The 18947-nt window shown below is 42.4% G+C and overlaps 2 protein-coding genes and 1 pseudogene across 6 annotated transcripts in view; 2 read left to right on the top strand and 1 right to left on the bottom strand.

Annotated features, from left to right (window-relative positions):
- mrps10 (mitochondrial ribosomal protein S10) overlaps nucleotides 1–286 on the bottom strand; it is a 4031-nt gene extending 3745 nt beyond the window's left edge. Inside the window, exons 1-2 of one of the 2 annotated variants that reach the window (XM_016503360.1) lie at nucleotides 177–286; nucleotides 44–78 (exon numbers count right to left, since the gene is read on the bottom strand). In XM_016503360.1, the coding sequence (XP_016358846.1) occupies nucleotides 44–78; nucleotides 177–233 (92 nt within the window). In that variant the 5' untranslated portion in view covers nucleotides 234–286. The remainder of the gene's footprint in view (nucleotides 1–43; nucleotides 79–176) is intronic. The other variant, XM_016503359.1, reaches the window with a different exon arrangement.
- Nucleotides 287–1041: 755 nt separating this feature from the next.
- Nucleotides 1042–16963, top strand: LOC107701364 (tubby-related protein 4-like). 4 transcript variants are annotated; one of them, XM_016503354.1, is made up of 15 exons: nucleotides 1042–1266; nucleotides 1749–1959; nucleotides 2057–2430; nucleotides 4398–4526; nucleotides 4598–4759; nucleotides 6696–6876; nucleotides 7061–7168; nucleotides 8614–8774; nucleotides 9951–10175; nucleotides 10291–10525; nucleotides 10607–10751; nucleotides 11263–11434; nucleotides 11532–11625; nucleotides 11720–14964; nucleotides 15042–16963. In XM_016503354.1, the coding sequence occupies exons 3-15, from the start codon at nucleotides 2179–2181 to the stop codon at nucleotides 15156–15158; spliced, it is 5226 nt and encodes a 1741-aa protein (XP_016358840.1). In that variant the 5' UTR covers nucleotides 1042–1266; nucleotides 1749–1959; nucleotides 2057–2178; the 3' UTR covers nucleotides 15159–16963. The 4 variants fall into 4 exon arrangements, with proteins under 4 accessions (XP_016358840.1, XP_016358839.1, XP_016358841.1 ...); XM_016503353.1 differs by having other exon boundaries at nucleotides 1749–2430; XM_016503355.1 differs by having other exon boundaries at nucleotides 1749–2430; nucleotides 11290–11434.
- Nucleotides 16964–18348: 1385 nt separating this feature from the next.
- Nucleotides 18349–18947, top strand: part of LOC107701369 (transmembrane protein 181-like) — a 7698-nt pseudogene continuing 7099 nt past the window's right edge.

An 18947-nucleotide genomic window follows, 5' to 3' on the forward strand; every position in this document is an offset into this window, starting at 1 on the left:
GTGTGTGTGTGTGTGTATGAGAGAGTGAGTGTGAGGCACTGACCGTGAACTGCTGGTTTGATGCCGGACTGCAGCAGCCTGTGAAACACAGCACACGACAGATAACGCTTAAAACACGATGAGCTGCTAGGTTAGGCTAGTAACGGAGACAGAGACGGATAAAGAGGCTGCAGTACCGGGAGGAAGTGTCCGTGAATGATCTTCGACAGGACGCGAACGGAGGAGGCCGCCATGTTTTCTGGAAGGAAGCGGAAGTGACGTCAAAGGAGAGACGAGGGCAATGGAACTGCAATCTGGTGAGTTTTATGAGATTTAATTTAGCCGCTTTTAGAGCAGTTTTGTCTTAAAACTAAAACTCTGGGTGGAAAACTACTCGATATACTTGTCATATCTGCTCATTTGTTATGCGGCATTAACAATAATTGCAGAAAGCTTTCTAATTTTGACATACTAAGTAATAAACAGACATAAAGTAGTCATAGATATTAGATAAAAAAGGCAAAAAAAAACTATCATAATTTGTCATCTCATAAATATGACTTGACAACCTTTTTATTTAATATTTTTTTAAGAATTTTGTGTCATCATTTCGACTTTTTATGTAATAATTTCTATTTTTCATGCCATATTTTCGATATTAAATGCCATATTATGACTCTTTAAGTCACAATTTCGATTATGTCCTAATTTAGACTTTTAAAGTCATAAATAATTAGGACTTTTTTCTCATCATTATGACTTTGTCATAATTTCGATTCAGTATGCCAGAATTTCAGTGTTCAGCTTCTGTGTTATTTTGGTGAATGCGAGTTGAAGACGTAGAAATACATACATTTTTTTACATTTATTTAATTAAACGTAATTTTAATTAAAAAGCATTTAGGATGAGACGTAATAAACTAAAAATAAAACACTTCTTTCTTTTAATTTTTTGAATTAAAATATTTTTTCTCTGTCGTATTAGTGTGAAATCTTAAGAAGACACGTGCTCTGAGCAGGTTCTGGACATTACATCAAAATAAAAGCGCGGGGGGAGGGGTGTGGTCACGTGGTGCTCACGTGACCCAGCGCAGGGCCCGGACAGCGGCAGAATCAGAGACAGCAGCAGCTGAAAACCGCTCATCTGACTCCCTCACGCGCAGATAACGAGCAGAACCGCTCCGCTCGGGGTTCGGTATCATCCGCGGACCGGGTCCGTTCCTCCAGCTCATCCAGTTCATCCGGTTCTTGCGTTTTAAAGCGGGAAACCAGCGAGGAGCGCCTGAGGTGAGTGTAGCTTTAGCTGCGGAGCTAACAAAGACACAAATACAGCCACGGCGCTTTTCCTTCTCTTAATCTAATAACCACATATTATATCTTCATTTGAGTGTCTTAGTTTTGGCTCGTCAGGACTAGTATTCTATATTTATACTGAATTCATCCATGTTTAATTCTCGGAATGCTGTTCTTATCGTTGGGTCTAGATTGCATTATGGATGTTCAGCGCGTAAACAAGAGCATTAGATGAACAATCGATTTGTTTTTGACTATAATTACACGTTTAATGCAATAACTAGGCAACTCGTTCCGTGTAGTTTCAGCTTGTAATTCAGGGAAACGCTGGCAAACTAAAGCGCCTTTTATTCTGAAGAAAGCTGTTTCTGGTAGCTCAGAACGGTGTGTTTTTGTCTGTTGTGGCGCTCATATTTGCGCTGTGAACGCGTTCAGTGTGTTACTTGTGTTTATGTTCTGCCCTTGTCGTCTTTAAGGAATCCCCGACGCTGATTGGCCGGCGGCTCCTCTGATGCGATGACGTCACGGGCGGAGCCGAGCAGCTGCCATGAGCGCGCGGAGAGGAGCGTTCCGTCCGTCGATGACGTCACTGGGAGCGGGGCGCCGGCCGTAATGACGTCATGAGGCTAAGTCCCCAGCCTCAAGGAGGAGAAGGTTTCCTGTGACTTGGATATTTGCGCCTCTTTGGTGAATTCCGTCCTCGATATTCCCCGGAAAGGCACGGGTTGTGTGTCCGCTGGTCGGCGTGATGTAATTTATGTGCCTTGCTGGTCTTTTTATGCAGTACTTTTGGGCCGGAAGTGTTTGTGAAGCAGCGGCCGCTCTCACCTGGACCCCAGGGACCCGCCGGTGAGCCGGGTGACTCTGTGGATTTGCGTGCAGCCGCTCGCGGAGCCTCGGGTCGGCATGTTCGCGGCGGTGGAGCTTGGGCCCGTCCTCTGCAGCGACTCCAGCATCCTGTGCCTGTCCTGGAAGGGCCGCGTGCCCCGCAGCGAGAAGGAGAAGCCCGTGTGCAGGAGGCGCTGCTATGAGGAGGGCTGGCTGGCCGCGGGGAACGGCCGGGGAGTCGTGGGCGTCACCTTCACCTCCAGCCACGGCAGGAGAGACCGGCCCTCCCCGCAGCGCATCAACTTCAACCTCCGGGGACACAACAGTGAGGTGAGGACTTGCACACAAATCTGTTTTAATTCTGAAATAATTCTGAGTATAATGCTTTACTAAAGTTTTGCTTGGTTCTAAAATATCTAATATAAATGACTCGGTTTACTTCAAAACATGCATAAAAATGGCAGGGAATAATACATTTTAATTTTAAAATTGTGATTACAAGACCTGAAAAAGTGTCCGTTTTATTGATCATCAATCACTCAGTCGATCTCTTGTGAATATACGTGTTTTGTTTTTTGCTTCTATAATAATATTTAAAGTAAATGTCTTGATTTGCTTCAGATTTGCATTTAAAAATGGCCTTTGTGTGGTAACTAAGTCATCTAAAGAGATGAATCATGAAGTCTGCAAATCATCTCATCAGACGCATGTTATGTTTGAGAAACGTCCATCACGCATGAAGAGAGCAGAAAATAGACCGGATTAAAATAGACGGCTGTAATCTGTTCTCTGCTGGGACTCTTAGCCTTCATCATCTGCGTCTGATAGAAAAGCATTCAGACGGCTGCTTCTGCTCCGATTCAGACGGTGAGAAAAAAAACACTACACAAGTGTCATAAAACGTTATATTCTCTTTTGGTGTTTTACTGGGAAAATCTAAAACTTTTGGAAGGACATTATGGCGAGTAACATAATGAACATTTCTGAACGATCCCTGTAATCATAAACTGCAAAGAGTAGAGTTACTAAAGCGGCTGACTCTGTGTTTCTGCTGTAATCCTGCGTTTGGTCAGATCTTCAGTCTGCGAGCAGAACGCCGTGTGTGTTTCCCTGCGTCTGCACGTGTGTGTGTGTCTCTGTGTCTCTGTGTGTGTCTCTGTGTCTCTGTGTGTGTGTCTCTGTGTGTGTGTGTGTCTCTGTGTGTGTCTGTGTCTGTGTGTGTCTCTGCGTGTGTCTCTCTGTGTGTCTGTGTCTCTGTGTCTGTCTGTGTGTCTCTGTGTCTGTCTGTGTGTCTCTCTGTCTGTGCCTCTGTGTCTGTGCCTCTGTGTGTCTGTGTCTGTGTGTCTCTGTGTCTCTATGTCTGTCTCTGTCTCTGTGTGTCTGTCTCTGTGTGTCTGTGTCTCTGTGTCTCTGTGTGTATGTGTATGTGTCTGTCTCTGTGTGTGTGTGTCTGTGTGTATGTGTGTCTGTCTGTTTCTGTGTGTCTGTGTCTCTGTGTCTGTGTCTGTCTCTGTGTGTCTGTGTGTCTGTGTGTGTGTGTGTGTGTGTGTGTGTGTAGGGAACGGCTCTGACGTCACATTACTGATCGCTCACCATCATGAGAAATATACATTTCACACATTATTTTACTAATAAATTTGCTTCAAATATGCAAAAAATATCATTAAAAAAGGCTAGGGAAAAATCCATTTTAATCAAACATAAAATTTTTTTATTTTTTTTATTTTTTTTGAGATTGTGATTTGAAGGCCTGAAAAAATAAATGTAATTACGTTTTAATCATCCATCAATCAACCATTCACTCACTCGCTCATATTGGTCGATCTCTTGTGAAATAAGTTTTTATTTTAAGTTTTGCTTGGTTCTAAAATGTGTCAAATAAATGGATTGAATCGCTTCAAAGTTGCATGTAAAAATCACATTAAAAAGGCAAGGAAAAAATGTATTAAAGTTAATTTTAAATTAAAATATTAATAATTCAAATATTTAAAATAAATGGCTTGATTTGCTCCAAATTTGCATATTGCATTTATAAAATGACATTTTGAATGCTAAAGAGTCATTTAAATCTATTAATTCCAATGATTGTAAAAGTCAAACGCTGCGGGAAACCTTCATAATGGAGCTGTCAGTGAATATGATATCGTCTCGTGTTTATAGTTGCTCGTATCGCTCCACACTCTCGCGATCAATATTTGCAGTCCATTCGTCTGATTGTTTGGGAAGCAGCTGTGGTCCGAAGCGTACGGTTTGGTTTGAAATCAGACGAGCGAGTGTTTTCTGTGCTGCTCTCGCAGGTGGTGTTGGTGCGATGGAACGAGCCCTTCCAGAAGCTGGCGACCTGCGACACCGACGGCGGGATCTTCGTCTGGATCCAGTATGAGGGCCGCTGGTCAGTGGAGCTGGTCAATGACCGCGGAGCTCAGGTGAGACGTCCTACAGCTCCAGTGTTGTTCCTCAAACGAGGCGCGGTGTTTAACCTGCTGTACCTGTGCAGGTGAGCGACTTCACCTGGTCTCACGACGGCATGCAGGCGCTGATCTCGTACCGCGATGGCTTCGTGCTGGTGGGCTCGGTGAGCGGTCAGCGCCACTGGTCCTCGGAGATCAACCTGGAGAGTCAGATCACCTGTGGGATCTGGACCCCCGACGACCAGCAGGTGACCGCAGGTTTACTGACACATATCAGATATGATGGCATATTTAAGTCTTATCTTAAATCTAAAAACTAATTCAAAATAAAGCAATAATCCCCAAGAAGCCGAGGTTTACAGTGAATTTATAACAGCTAAGGGGTGTTGAAGCGGAGTGCCTAAAACCCCGTTAGCTGTTATAAATTCACTGTAAACCACGGCTTCACGGGGATTATTGCTTTTATAAAACGGTTATTCCATATACGTAGTAAGGTTTCACAAAATAAAACGGAGCAAATAAAGTGTAATGATATTAATAAAAAACAGTATTCTTCCACCAAACAATGTAGCTCCTCAGAAACAGTTGTGGTTGCTACAAAGTGGTTGCCGAGCAACACACAAACGTAAACAAAGGTGTATGTTACTTTGTAGAGTCATTTACAACAGCTTCGAACGCGGCTCAGCCAATCAGAATCAAGCACCGGAACTCTCCGTTTTATAATTATAACTTTATCAATTATTTATGTATTTATTTAATTTATTTATTGTTATTTATATATAAATATAAAAAAAATTTATTAAATAATTTTTTAAAAGTTAAAATAATTTATATTATTTTAATAGGGAAAGTAAGTTTATTTATTATTCATTTATTTTTTTGTTATTTATATCACGTTTCATACACAGTGATATTCAAAGTGCTTTACAGAAAAATTATAAAAAAATGGTAATAGTCGAAATACTTAAAAAAATTTTTAAAAAGTAATAAAAAGTTTTATAAGAAATATAAAAAAGATGTTAAAATTGAACTAATTCAATTAATAATTTTATGAATTATTTTTATATTTAATAATTTATTGATTTATAATAATTCTTATTTTAACAGCTTAATAGTTTAATTATAGCATGTTTCATACACAGTGCTTTAGAGAAAAAAGTAATAAAAAGTTTCATAAGAAATATAAGCATTTAATAAATACAGTAAAAATAAAATGTAAAAAATTTTTTCAAACATAATTTACATTTAAAAACATTTCAAAATAAGAGTCAGGCTTGTTTATAATTAAAAGTCCTGCATTATGCATAAAATCTTTTTTTCTTCTGGATATTATTGGTATTTTGGTTACACAATAAATAAACTGTATCTGGCATTCAATTTATGTAAACTCACAGGAAGGAAAGAGTAAGGGCATTATTTAATTCGCACAACAATCTGTTTACTGCCTTTATTTAAACACATCAGTGAAATCCAGTATCAGTCAACCTCTAATTGATATGTGTTGATGTATTAGTATATTTCTAATACATATGTACCAATTAAACCAATACACACACGTATGTGACCCTGGAGCACAAAACCAGACACAAGGGTCAATTTCTCGAAATTGAGATGTATACATCATCTGAAAGCTGAATAAATTGATGCTTTCCATTGGTGTATGGTTTGTTAGGATAGGACAATATTTGGCTGAGATACAACTATTTGAAAATCTTGAATCTGAGGGTGCAAAAAAATCTAAATATTGAGAAAATCATCTTTAAAGTTGTCCAAATGAAGTTCTTAGCAATGCATATTACTAATCAAAAATTAAGTTTTGATATATTTACGGTAGGACATTTACAAAATATCTTCATGGAACATGATCTTTACTTAATATCCTAATGATTTTTGGCATAAAAGAAAAATGTATAATTTTGACCCATACAATGTATTGTTGGCTATTGCTACAAATATACCCCAGCGACTTAAGACTGCTTTTGTGCTGCAGGGTCACACATGAATATATTAAATCGAACATGTCTTGAGTATTTTAACGTGAGCTGCAGTCTGTTTAAACGGAAAAGAACATGAGACGCAGGATTCATTTTCAGATTGTGTGGGTTTGTTCTGTATTCATTTTACTTGCGCAGCTCTTAAGAAGACTTACAGTTTGTCTCATTAAGGGTTTGTTTTGCTCGTCAGGTGTTGTTTGGCACAGCGGACGGGCAGGTGATCGTCATGGACTGTCACGGCCGGATGCTGGCTCATATACTGCTGCACGAGGCGGAGGGCATCGCTAGCATGGCCTGGAATTACCCCAGCTTTCTGCTGGAGGACAGCAGCGAGAGCGACACAGACTCGGACGATTACACGCCTCTGCAGGGTAACCGCTGTTTTAAATGCTCTCTTCAGATGCATATTGATCTTGTGTTTGCTCATCCGTGTGATCATGATCCGGTCTTTCTTCGGTCGTAGCAGCAGCAGTTCTCCCAGTAAATAATGCACCGCTGGGTTAGGATGAGCCCTGCTGGTTATTCACAATAACAGGGACACTCTTTTTCTTCCAGTGCACCGTCTGAAGCCGCTGTTGACCGTCTGCTTCACGTCTGGAGACGTCAGTTTGATGAGCAACTACGATGACCTCTCGCCCACATTAATACGCACCGGCCTCAAAGGTTCTTCCTCGTATTATTTCTGTTTTTTTTATTTAAGTCTAAACCCTCTTAGCTGTTATAAATCCACTGTAAACCACGGCTTCACGGGGGTTATTGCTTTTATAAAACGGTTATTCCATATACGTAGTAAGGTTTCACAAAATAAAACAGAGCAAATAAAGTGTAATTATATTAATAAAAACAGTATTCTTCCACCAAACAATGTAGCTCCTCAGAAACAGTTGTGGTTGCTACAAAGTGGTTGCCGAGCAACACACAAACGTAAACAAAGGTGTATGTTACTTTGTAGAGTCATTTACAACAGCTTCGAACGCGGCTCAGCCAATCAGAATCAAGGACCGGAACTCTCCGCTTTATAATAGAAATATCATCACAATTTTTTTCTGGAAAATCACGATTTTATTGCGACTCTTTGTCATGTTGGTTTTATTTTGCAGCACAGCTAAGCTGATTTCCCCATTTTAAAAACAAAGCCTTATAAGGTAACAAAATATAAAATAAAAAAGAGTGGCAGATGTTTAGGCCAAAGTGGGCGAAGATAAAAATCGTTGTCATTATTTTATCTTTGTTCTTAAAAAATATGAAGAAAGACACGCATTACAAATAAAACAAGCAGTGCTTTATTTTTCAGGTACAGTAGGTGTATTTAGCTGTATTTAGATGAACAAATATAAGACTAAAACACTATATACAGTTCACTGTATAAATTATACACTGATTCTTATTCAAGCAACTGTATTAAAGCAAGAGCAGCCAGTGATTTTTCTCGGTGTTTTGTTGTTTTATTAACATCAAAGGGACAGTTCACCCAAAAATAAAAAATCTGTCATTTACTCACTCTCAAGCTGTTTTAAACCTGAATGAGTTTCTTCTGTTGAACACTTAAAAAAAGCCAAACAGCTGCTGGTCCCCAGTGACTTCCATAATGGTTTTTTTTTTTCCAATGGGGACCAGCAGCTGTTTGGTGACCCACATTCTTCAAAATATCTTCTTTTGTGTTCAGCACAAGAGAGAAATTAATACGGGTTTGGGACAACATGAGAGTGAGTGAATAGTGAACTATCCCTTTAAGGACAAGCGGCAGCTATTAGTCTGCTGTCACTTTAAGAGCTGCACGCATTCGTTTCTCTCTCAACTGTTTACTTCCACTTTAGACTGAATCGGTGTTTATATGTAAGCCTTGTGTGTTTTTGTTCAGACGTGAAAGATAACTCAGTGCAGTACTCAGCCGCAGTCTATTGCAATGCTAATTAATTTCCTATAATGAGTCTGTTAGAGGTGGGGGAAATCAATACAGTCTAAACAAATCAATATTTGCTGAATCATTAGTGATGCTATGTATGAATATGTGAGTGATTATCATTACTAAGCTCTAACGTTTTTTACTGATAGTGAAATTATGTATGAAGTTGATTTTCACACTGGTTTGCGTGTGTATGAATCAGATGTGGTGGTGCAGTGGTGCTCTCAGGGCGACCTGCTGGCTGTTGCTGGGATGGAGAGACTCGTGATGAACTCTGACCCCACCCAAGCCACCCGAAACGCCATTGTTAAGTTTTATAATGTTTGCGGTGAGCACATTTACTCACTGGAGACACCTGCTCAGGTGAGCGTTTGCTCATAAACACACACACACACACAATAATACCAGAGCACTCTTTTGCTTTTGTTACGCTGTAACAGTTTTTGTAACTGTTTTGTTACAGTTTTTAAAAAGTCTTAAATTCATAGTCATGGCATGAAATGCTGAAACAGCTTTCGGCTGTTCAGAGCCGATCCTTTCTTTTGGGAGACAATAACTTTATTTATCGCGCACTTTCGGCTTTACAACTTTTCAGATCATTTACATTCACATACAGCTACATTACACACTGCAATAACAGGGCACTTTAAGAATCTTTCGGAAAGCAAGACAAAAACACTGATGAAGAGCTTCACTTTATTCAGTGTGATCAGAAGGTAAAGTAAAAGTTATTCCCACTGTTTGGCAGCAGAGCTCATGAGACCTTAAAGGGTTAGTTCACCCAAAAATAAAAATTAGCCCATAAATTACTCACCCTCAAGTCATCCTAGGTGTATATGACTTTCTTCTTTCAGATGAATCCAGTCGGAGTTATATTAAAAATTGTCTTTGATCTTTGAGTTCAGCGTTGCACATGCTACGGTGAGTCTCGTGAAAATCAACGTTTGTTTAAAGGAGCAAAGGAAGCAAAGTTTCCTTACTTTAGCAAAGGAAAACCAGTCTCCTCTTGGCTTATATCCAAATCCTCCGACATTCTTCTTTACAAATCCTCGTTTTGTACTTCTAATTAGTGACCGTTGTTTTGTTTTGATCTCTCCGCTGCGTTTCCGCGTTTGTCACTTCTGAGTGACGCATGTGCAGCGCTGACCTCATTTCTGATCTCGTTTTATGGATGGACAATTTTTAATATAACTCCGACTGGATTTCGTCTGAAAGAAGAAAGTCATATACACCTAGGATGACTTGAGGGTGAGTAATTGGGCTAATTTTCATTTTTGGATAAACTAACCCTTTAAGTGTTTTTTTTGTAAAATGAATTAAAAATGAATAAAGATCTGTTGGAAGTTGTATTTTCAGTATTTGAAGTGCTACTACGCATTGTATGCAACATTTTGACACATTTTCTTGGTTTTTAAAAAGGTCTTAAATGTACCCTCATAAAACTGTGATAAATGTGACAATTTCACACAGATGAAACGTGATCTCACGCGTACAGGACTGCTTCATTGATATTCCGTTGGTTTCTGCATCTGTGTTCAGAGGCCGATCAGTACGCTGTGCTGGGGCCATCGGGACTCGCGTCTGTTCCTCGCCAGCGGCCCGGTGCTGTACGTGCTTCGTGTCGAGCATCGGGTCGCCAGCCTGCAGCTGCTGTGCCGACAGGTGATCGCCAGCGCGGTACACGAGGAGAAAGATGTGGCCAAGCTCAGCATGCCCTCTCGTCTGAGCACATACGTGTCCTCTGCCTTCGCTTCTACCATTAAGGTAGAAAACTTCCAGTTTACAGGGAGTTGGATCTTGTTTTTGAATGTAATATGTTCATACCATCATTCCCATTCTTCCATTTGTCTTTTTTTCTGGCGCCCTTTCCTCACTTCAGCCCCCCATTCCAGATCCCAACAACATGCGGGACTTTGTTAGTTATCCGACATCAGGTAACGAGCGTCTGCACTGCACCATGAAGCGCACCGAGGACAACCCTGAGGTCGGCGGCCCTTGCTACACCTTATACCTGGAGTATCTGGGGGGGCTTGTGCCTATTCTGAAAGGCCGTAGGATTAGCAAACTTCGCCCAGAATTTGTCATCATGGACCCAAAGACTGATGGGAAAGCAGGTGGGGTTATACAAGCAAATTTTTGGCCAGAATGCCACACGGGTTTAGTTCCTCGTCGGCTCACATTGTTTCTCATCACAGATGAAGTCTATGGCAACAGCTTCATCCCCTCTGTGATTGACAGCTGCAATTGCTCAGACTCTAGTGACATTGAGCTCAATGATGACTGGGTTGGAAAGAAATCACCAAAGATCTCCAGAGGGAGCAAGTCTCCCAAACTTCCCAGGTACTGCATGTTTTAGATTGCTTGATTAGTGGAATAAGACACTGTATTGCAGCTTATGTGGCTATGCATGAATTTCATTGATGATGCACATTTTAACCTGCTTAAAGGGATAGTTCACCCAAAAATGAAAATGTGATGTTTATCTGCTTACCCCCAGGGCATCCAAGATGTAGGTGACTTTGTTTCTTCAGTAGAACACAAACGAAGATTTTGAACTCAAACCATTGCAGTCTATCAGTCTTATAATGGAAGTGGATGGGAATCACGGCTTTGGGAGTCAAAAAAACACACAATCACATATAAACATCACATTTTTATTTTTGGGTGAACTATCCCTTTAATAACAAGATATGCATCATGAAATGCTTTCCAAAAAAATAGAGCTCATCTTGATAGCGTGAAACTCGCGGATCCTCCAGTTCTGAAGTCTTGTTTAACTCTGCAATTTTAGACGGCATGCTGCTGCAAACTCACCTTGAACTCTTTTCTTCGCTTGCTACCTTCTCTGTAGAGACTTAGTGTGTCCCTTTACCAACAGGATAAATATAGATCCCCGTAAGTCCCCCAAGCTCTCCCGTACCGCACAGGAAATATCGCGATCGCCTCGGTTACCCATTCGCAAGCCCTCCATTGGCTCTCCGAGTCTGACTCGGCGGGAGTTTCCGCTCGATGACATCACACAGGTAAAATGGCTGTAAAATTGGTAAAAACATCTATGTGTGTATTAAAGAGCTCACTGAATGTTTCCCCCTTATTAAGATTTGTCTTCTCGTATTTTAGCACAATTATCTTGCGCAAGTTACATCTAACATATGGGGAACAAAGTTCAAAATTGTGGGGCTTGCAGCATTTTTGCCAACAAATCTTGGTGCAGGTATTTTAATTGTTTATTTATTTTTCAGTAATATGAACTACTACATTTATCTATACGTCCCATGTTTTCTAATATACATTTCCCCTCTCACTAGTTATCTACAAGACAAGTCTGCTTCACCTCCAGCCCAGACAGATGACCATCTACCTCCCTGAGGTGAGGAAGATCTCAGTGGAATACATTAACCTACCTATGTTTAGTCCTAATGTCTTCAGTGAGGATGAGGATGACCTGCCTGTCACAGGAGCATCAGGAATCACTGATGATAATCCACCTTGCACTGTCAACATACCCATTGCCCCCATACACAGCCCCGCGCAAGCCATGTCCCCAACCCAGAGCATCGGCCTTGTCCAATCCCTACTAGCCAATCAAAACGTCCAGTTGGATGTGTTGTCTAATCCAACATTGACTGTGGCACCACCTGGGGTGTCTGACCAAGGACAGCAGGACACTGTGCTCACGGCACAGTACACCGTTCCTGCCAGGTATTCTAGTCCTGGACAGGTAATCTTTGGAGGTATGGAAGTTGGTCGGCTTTTAGTTGCGCAATCCCAACAACAACAGCAGCAGCAGCAGCAACAACAACAGCAGCTGCAACAACATTATCAACCGCAGCAGCAGCATCAACAGCTACAGCAACAGCTTCAACAATATCAGCTGCAGCATCAACAGTTGTTGCAGCATCAGCACATGCAGCAACAGCAGCAGCAACACATGCAACAGCAGATCCAACAGATGCAGCAGCAACAGCAAATGCAGCAACAGCTTCAGCATCAAATCCAACAGCAGCATCTGCAAATGCAACTGCAGCTGCAGCACCAGCAAATGCAGCAGCAGTTGCAACAGCAGCATCAGATCCAAATCCCTGTTCCAGCTTTGCCCTCAGGTCAACCGTCATGCCCGGTCATTCAACTTCCGCAGAGTACCATCCCGGACGTTCCCCCAACAGTAGAGCACGTCGCGGAGCGTGGGGAACATGAGCTCCTGCTTAAAATTAAAACCACTCGGCCTGCCCCACAAATGGCTGAGGGTGATGCAGTAGTTTTTACTGCCCCTCTTGGGATTAGCAAAATGAACCCTCCCCCTCCTTACCCTGGCACAGTTGCCGCAGCAATGGCAGCTGCCACAGTCGCAGTTTCAGCTGCTGCTTCTACGAATTCCACCTCTGGGGCAACAGGAAGCAGCTCTAGCACTTCATCCTCAGGGGAAGCTTGTGTAAAGAAAGGGGATCTGACCTTGTATCCACCTGGTGCGCAGGCAGCTCAGTACCCAACCCCACTGGGCTACGAACGCATCACCACATTTGACAGCAGCGGAAATGTGGAGGAGGTGTGTCGTCCCCGCTCGCGACTTGTTTGCAACCAGAATGTTTACACGCTGCAGGGCCCGGGAAGCTCCGCCACCCTCAGGGTCTCATCATCTTCCTCTGCTGTGGAGGGGAAGAAGGTGCAGTTGCCCTATGCCTCAGCCACGTTGAACCGTCTCACTGTGCCACGGTACTCTATACCCAGTGGGGACCCGCCCCCTTACCCTGACACAGCCAATCAGGTTGGAGCAGGGCGGAACCCTGGCCAGAGATTGGACAGCAGCTTGATTCACGCTACCATGAGGCGGAACAGTCGGGAAGCTGCGCTGAAGGTTTCTCAGATGCTGGATCCACAGAGGACCCTACCCTCCAAGGCCAAAGCCAGTACTTTGTCTGCTTCCTACCAGCCGAGAGGGCCAACAGCTCTTTATACATGCAGTCAGTGCAGTAGTAACGGTGGGGTCAGCTCTGGGGCCACCAGCAGTGGAAGTAATGGAATAGCTGGGGGGACAATCATTAGGCAAGATTTCCCACCAACCGGAGGTGGTGCACCTCACAGCACTGTTATAGTGCACTCCAACAGTGCCTCGCCTCTGCCTTCCCAGTCCTCCTACAGCCTACTCGGTATGGATGGCACCGGTGGAGTGGCTAGTGGAGGTGAAAACAGGGAAAGGGCTGACTATATCAACTCTGCCTTTACAGAGGATGAGGCATTAAATCAGTCTTTGTGGCAAATGGCTCTTAATACGGAGGTTGTGAGTTTGACAGTCAAACGGCCACCGCCGTATCAATGGGATCCGTCTGCTACTGAAGAGATCTGGGTTCCACAAGAGCGTACTGCTACTCTGCCCACCTCTGGACCTCCTGCATCCCACAAACCTCCCCCACTCATCCTCAGCCCTGCACAGCATCTGGACGTCTCCTGTCTTCCATTTGTCCTCTCGCCTAAATCTCCCACAAGTCCTAACGCCACAACTTTCCAACCAGCAGGAGCATACCAGATTGCTCTGCCCTATCCACCAAGTGCAGCCTACAGTGGTTCCGTGCAAGCTTCTCCACGTCCCACCTCTCCCAAAGAGGTGGTTACTCCTCTTCCTTTTTCCCAGCAGGACCAAGCAGTGGTCATCCCACCTGGTTATCCTCCCAATTTGCCCAACCTTGCTTGCTGCCCCCTCCCACCAATGTACCCTGGGACAGCTTCTTGTTCTAGTCTGCCTATGACTCCCATTCCTCTTCATCCATGGGGTTCTTACAATCCCTGTCCACCCATGCCAAGCCCCCCAGGTCCTGCCCCATCCCTTCCACCAAAGACCTCGCACATGCAGGATAAGACTGTTCTTTCTCCTCCCCCCCAACCACCCCCTCTTCCTACGCCACCTCCAGACCACCAGAATGCGGTCAGTCCCCCAGAGGCTATCGCCGAAGCTGGGGAAGGCTTTCAGGAGGTGCTGTCACTGAACGAAAGCCCGGTTCCTCAAAGAGCAGACAGGTTTGGCAAGAAGAACCGAAAGCGTTTGGACAACAGTCGGGCGGATGAAGCCAATGTTCCAGCAATCACAGAAGGGGGCAACAAGTCCAAAAAAGAGGGCCGTGCCCTCAGTGACTTCAACTCCCTCATCTCCAGTCCGAGGTTAGGTGGACGAGACAAGAAGAAACCGAAAGGCCAGAAAGAGCAGCTGAAAGCCAAAAAGCTAAGCAAGGCCACCACAAACGAGTTCCAGGACAGCTCCGAGAGCGAGCCAGAGCTCTTCATCAGTGGCGACGAGCTGATGAACCAGAGCCAAAGCGGTAAAAAGAGCTGGAAATCAAAAAGGAACTTGCGGGCGGGAGGCTGCGAGCTGGACGAAATCAAATGCCGAAAGGCTAACGAGAAAGAAGACCGTGGCCTCGGCAGCCAAGGGTTCGTCTACATCATGGCCAACAAACAGCCTCTTTGGAACGAAGCCACGCAGGTCTACCAGCTGGACTTTGGAGGAAGAGTCACGCAGGAATCTGCAAAGAACTTCCAGATTGAGCTCGAGGGGAGACAGGTACGCAAGAAGCGTTAGATGTTGTTTCTTTTGGACACCATTTGTGTGCTTTCTAACTTCTATTTCACTCTGTGTAGGTGATGCAATTCGGAAGGATTGATGGGAATGCATACATCTTGGACTTTCAGTACCCCTTCTCAGCTGTGCAGGCTTTTGCTGTAGCACTTGCTAATGTCACCCAGCGCCTCAAGTGATCGACTGGACTGGAACATTTTAGCCAGTTATACCAATTCTTTCTTTGCTCTCTGTTGTCCGTTTAAGCATTTTTTCCCAGTTTAAGATGCAGTACTAATACTTGAAAACTACATCTGGGAAGCCACATTTTCCGAGTGTTAGAGGTACTACTGGGCACTGAAATCAATTGCTGTAGAACATACTGTCATTACTAATTAATTTGTTTTTGCATAAGATACTAATGTTTGTCACACTTTGAGGACGTTATATCTAAACTCACTTCCAGGGACTTTACCCTTGTAGTTCAACAGCTAGCATCTGATTAGATGCTTTTGGCTTGCAGTCATAAAAATGTATTTTATTAAGAAATAGTTAGACTGAATATACAGTACACTCTTGGTATTTCTGTTAGGATGGACTTGCTTTAGCAGACCGAAAAAGCTTAACGGTAAAACCATTGATGCTGTATTCATTAGCACTTAGATGTTTTTAATGATTAATTCCTCTTGAATGTTTGTTTGTTTGTTCATCCACACTTTATTAGTGCGTTTTGCATTTGTTTGTTTGTTTAACTGTCTTATACATTCTGATTGTGCATCTCTTTCCTGCTGCGAAACAGGAAGTGAAGTGCCAATCAGTACTCATGCCCCCCCACCACCACCACCACCAAAAAATGAAGTGACTGCCCCCTGCTGATGCTTCTGTGAAGTGATTTTGTGTAATGGCTCTCAAGCCACATTTAGTCCACCTCGACATGCGCAAACAGGAGATATTTTTCTACCGTGCTTCAACAATGTCATACCTTTTAATTTTTTTGAAAATGATGTTTGTGACACGTTTTGTTGTCAGTGCTAAGAATATCACCGTGTAATTCAGAAATTCGGCAGTAGGTTTGCGAGGAACAGCAGTGAGGATTACGATTCTCTTATGAATATAGCAGCATGCGTAACGTTTTCTTTTTATTTGATTTGACTGATACCAATAAAACAAGCAAGCAAAACGGCATGAATAGACAAGTCCCAGATCAGAAGAGAGTGAATTTAAAGGCCTGCAACAGTAATCATTACATTTCGTTTTTAGTGGTTCAGTGTTTTCGACAGTATTGGTGATCGGAAACCATTGCAGCATAAAAACACGTTTGTGTGCATGTGTGTCTGTCTTATGTCTTTTGTAAAGAGTGATCCAAACACAAACGGTGTTTTGTTTCATGCGGAGAATCCCCTGATGGTGATTCCAGAAAAAGTAGTCGATGTTCTTAACGGAAGAGTTTGTTTATTTATTTATTTATGTCTTGTTTGTGCAATATTGTGCTTTCTCTACCGTCGGATTTCTGCCATTTAATCCACCTTTAGTAAGTGTGAGCGTTATTGGTGTACAAACGGTTCTTCAGCTGGTGTCGTGTATATAACGTGGATGGCGCTGAAGCGGTGTTTGTGGATGAGGATTGGACGGCGGTGGGTTTTGGAGTCGAAACCAGAACACAGTTTTAGAGCTTCGTGCTTTAACCTTTGCATCACCTGCTCCATCCGATGCGCGTCTTATACGTGTTCTGATTCGACTGGTGAGCTTTATTGGACTTTATTGTTATTTGAAATGTGCTTGGTATTTGTAGGAATAGGTCAGTGCTTTGGAGAAGGAAAAACGTGACTTTGGTGAGCGAATGTTTGTATTGAAGGGCACAGAGGCATGCTGGGTAAATGATATTACTTGTTTTTTAAGGAACGTGTTTGTTTTGGAAGAGGTGAGCATGGAATGGCTTTGGAACTGAAGATGCACGCCACGGTTCGTTATAATTGCAATACATTTTGGATTCACGTTTGCTTTAGTCCATTCTGTCTAAAATGAGCAAAATGCACCCATGATGCCGTTTGTTTTTGAGGTGACTGCTTGGCAGGAAAGTTAGGACTTGTTTAGATGTCTCGGTTACTTTTTTGGAAGCGTCTTTATCGGTTTATTTGCCCTATACTGTATATTTAGGGGAATCTCATGCTTCGCCAGTTCCCCCTTTTTTGACTCTTATTTTGTAAACAGATTCTGGGGGGTCAGGCGTGACTAACTTGAAGCCTATGCACTAGGGTTTGCATTGTACTGTAATGAACAGTTGTGTTGTTCCTCAAAAGCTGAATTGTGTCCTTTTGTCTGTGCGTAGCCCAATAAAAGTGTACAGGTTGAAATATCTCTCCTGAGTGTCTGCATAACAAACATACTGATTATACCAAATTCACGAGCTTCATTTGCATGCTTTTATCAGTAACATAAAAGCACATTGGAGAAACGTGATTATAAAATGAAGTGCTATGTTAAAAGTAAATGTTATTTAAATACGGTGATATCCGAGTCATTCTGCACCACTGCATAAGCAGCGTGGTATTACCATTACTTCACCATGGTACAACCACAGGACTTTGCGTATAGAGTGCATTACATTTACTTGCTAAAGGGTTCTCTGAAACACTAAATTCACTTGCATTGCAATTTTTTTATATACTGTGTATATTTTATTTTGTATACGTTTATAATTTATATTTTTGTGTAATTTAGACTAAAAACAATGTATAGTTTTGCTAAAGTCAAGCTACTTCATATTTATGAAAATTGAGAATATTTTTATATAAATTAGATAAATGTATGATTTTAGTGGAAAAAAAAACAAGGGTTTCTTAAACCAATACATTATACTATTTACATTACATATAGTATATACGCTATATTATACCAAAATAAATAAATAGCAAAACAATACTAAGCCACTTCATATTTAGAGAATATTTTGCACAAAAGCGTCTGCATAAATGTATAGAATTATGCTTTTTTATATCGACTGATTAGTCATGTTTGTCACTATAGCTGGTGTATTAACTTGTTTAGTGTTCATGTTTAGGGTAACTTCTTTTATGTATCTTTTTTTTTTTTTAAGTGATCAATTATACTATTTTTAAAAATTGCAAAACAATAAAGCGTCAAGCCACTTCATGCAAATATAAGAAATATAGAGAATATTTAATATAAAAGCATAAAACTATAGAACTATGCCGTTTCAAAAAGTGTTTTTTTTTTTTTTTTTTTAATGTTTTTATGACTGAAGAGTCGAGGGACGTGTTTGTCACTATATTTAGTGACTTGAGTTAGGGTCTTACTGTGTGTTTCGTGTCTATGAGCCCTATGTAGTGAGCCCTACCTGGTGAGCGGAGCCCTGTCCGTGGTCCTGAACGCGTTCGATCACGTGACCGGCCCCCTGCGCCTCCCGTGTGCCGCAGATCCGCTGAACACGGCGGCGGAGAGCGCGTCGGTGAGGACTGAGGAGGCATGGAGCGGCCGGAGAAGCCTCTGCTCGGGGAGGTGAAGCAGCTCTGCTGGAGAATACTAGAGGCCTGCAGCGAGCTGAAGCAGGACCTGACGCCCTACAAGATCGAGCGCTTCTACAGGTAACGAGCTCTCGACACATGAGATTACTCGTGTTTAGACACAGACAGACTGTGGCGTGTTAGAAACAGCGTGCGCTCGAATTCAGGCAATCCATACACCTGTGATTAATTTCTCATAATGACCAGACCAATGAATTCATACAATATGGCATAAATATGTAATATTTTTATTTTATTTTAAATGTGCGCTAAATGTTCGTTTTGAATGAATCCCTGCGTGCACAGGAAAGCTGCTCTCTGAGGCTTTGAATCGCTACATTACGAGTTAGATTTGAGCAAATCGTATTATTTGATATAAAACGGTAAGGCAGATGGCGCACGCGCACTGCGGCGGGGGTCACGTGACCTCGTGCGGGTGACGTCAGCGGGCTGATGTGTGCGGAA

This window comes from Sinocyclocheilus anshuiensis, unplaced genomic scaffold (genome assembly GCF_001515605.1).
Source record: "Sinocyclocheilus anshuiensis isolate Anshui unplaced genomic scaffold, SAMN03320099.WGS_v1.1 scaffold1566, whole genome shotgun sequence".
In the NCBI taxonomy this organism is placed as follows: Eukaryota; Metazoa; Chordata; class Actinopteri; order Cypriniformes; family Cyprinidae; genus Sinocyclocheilus; species Sinocyclocheilus anshuiensis.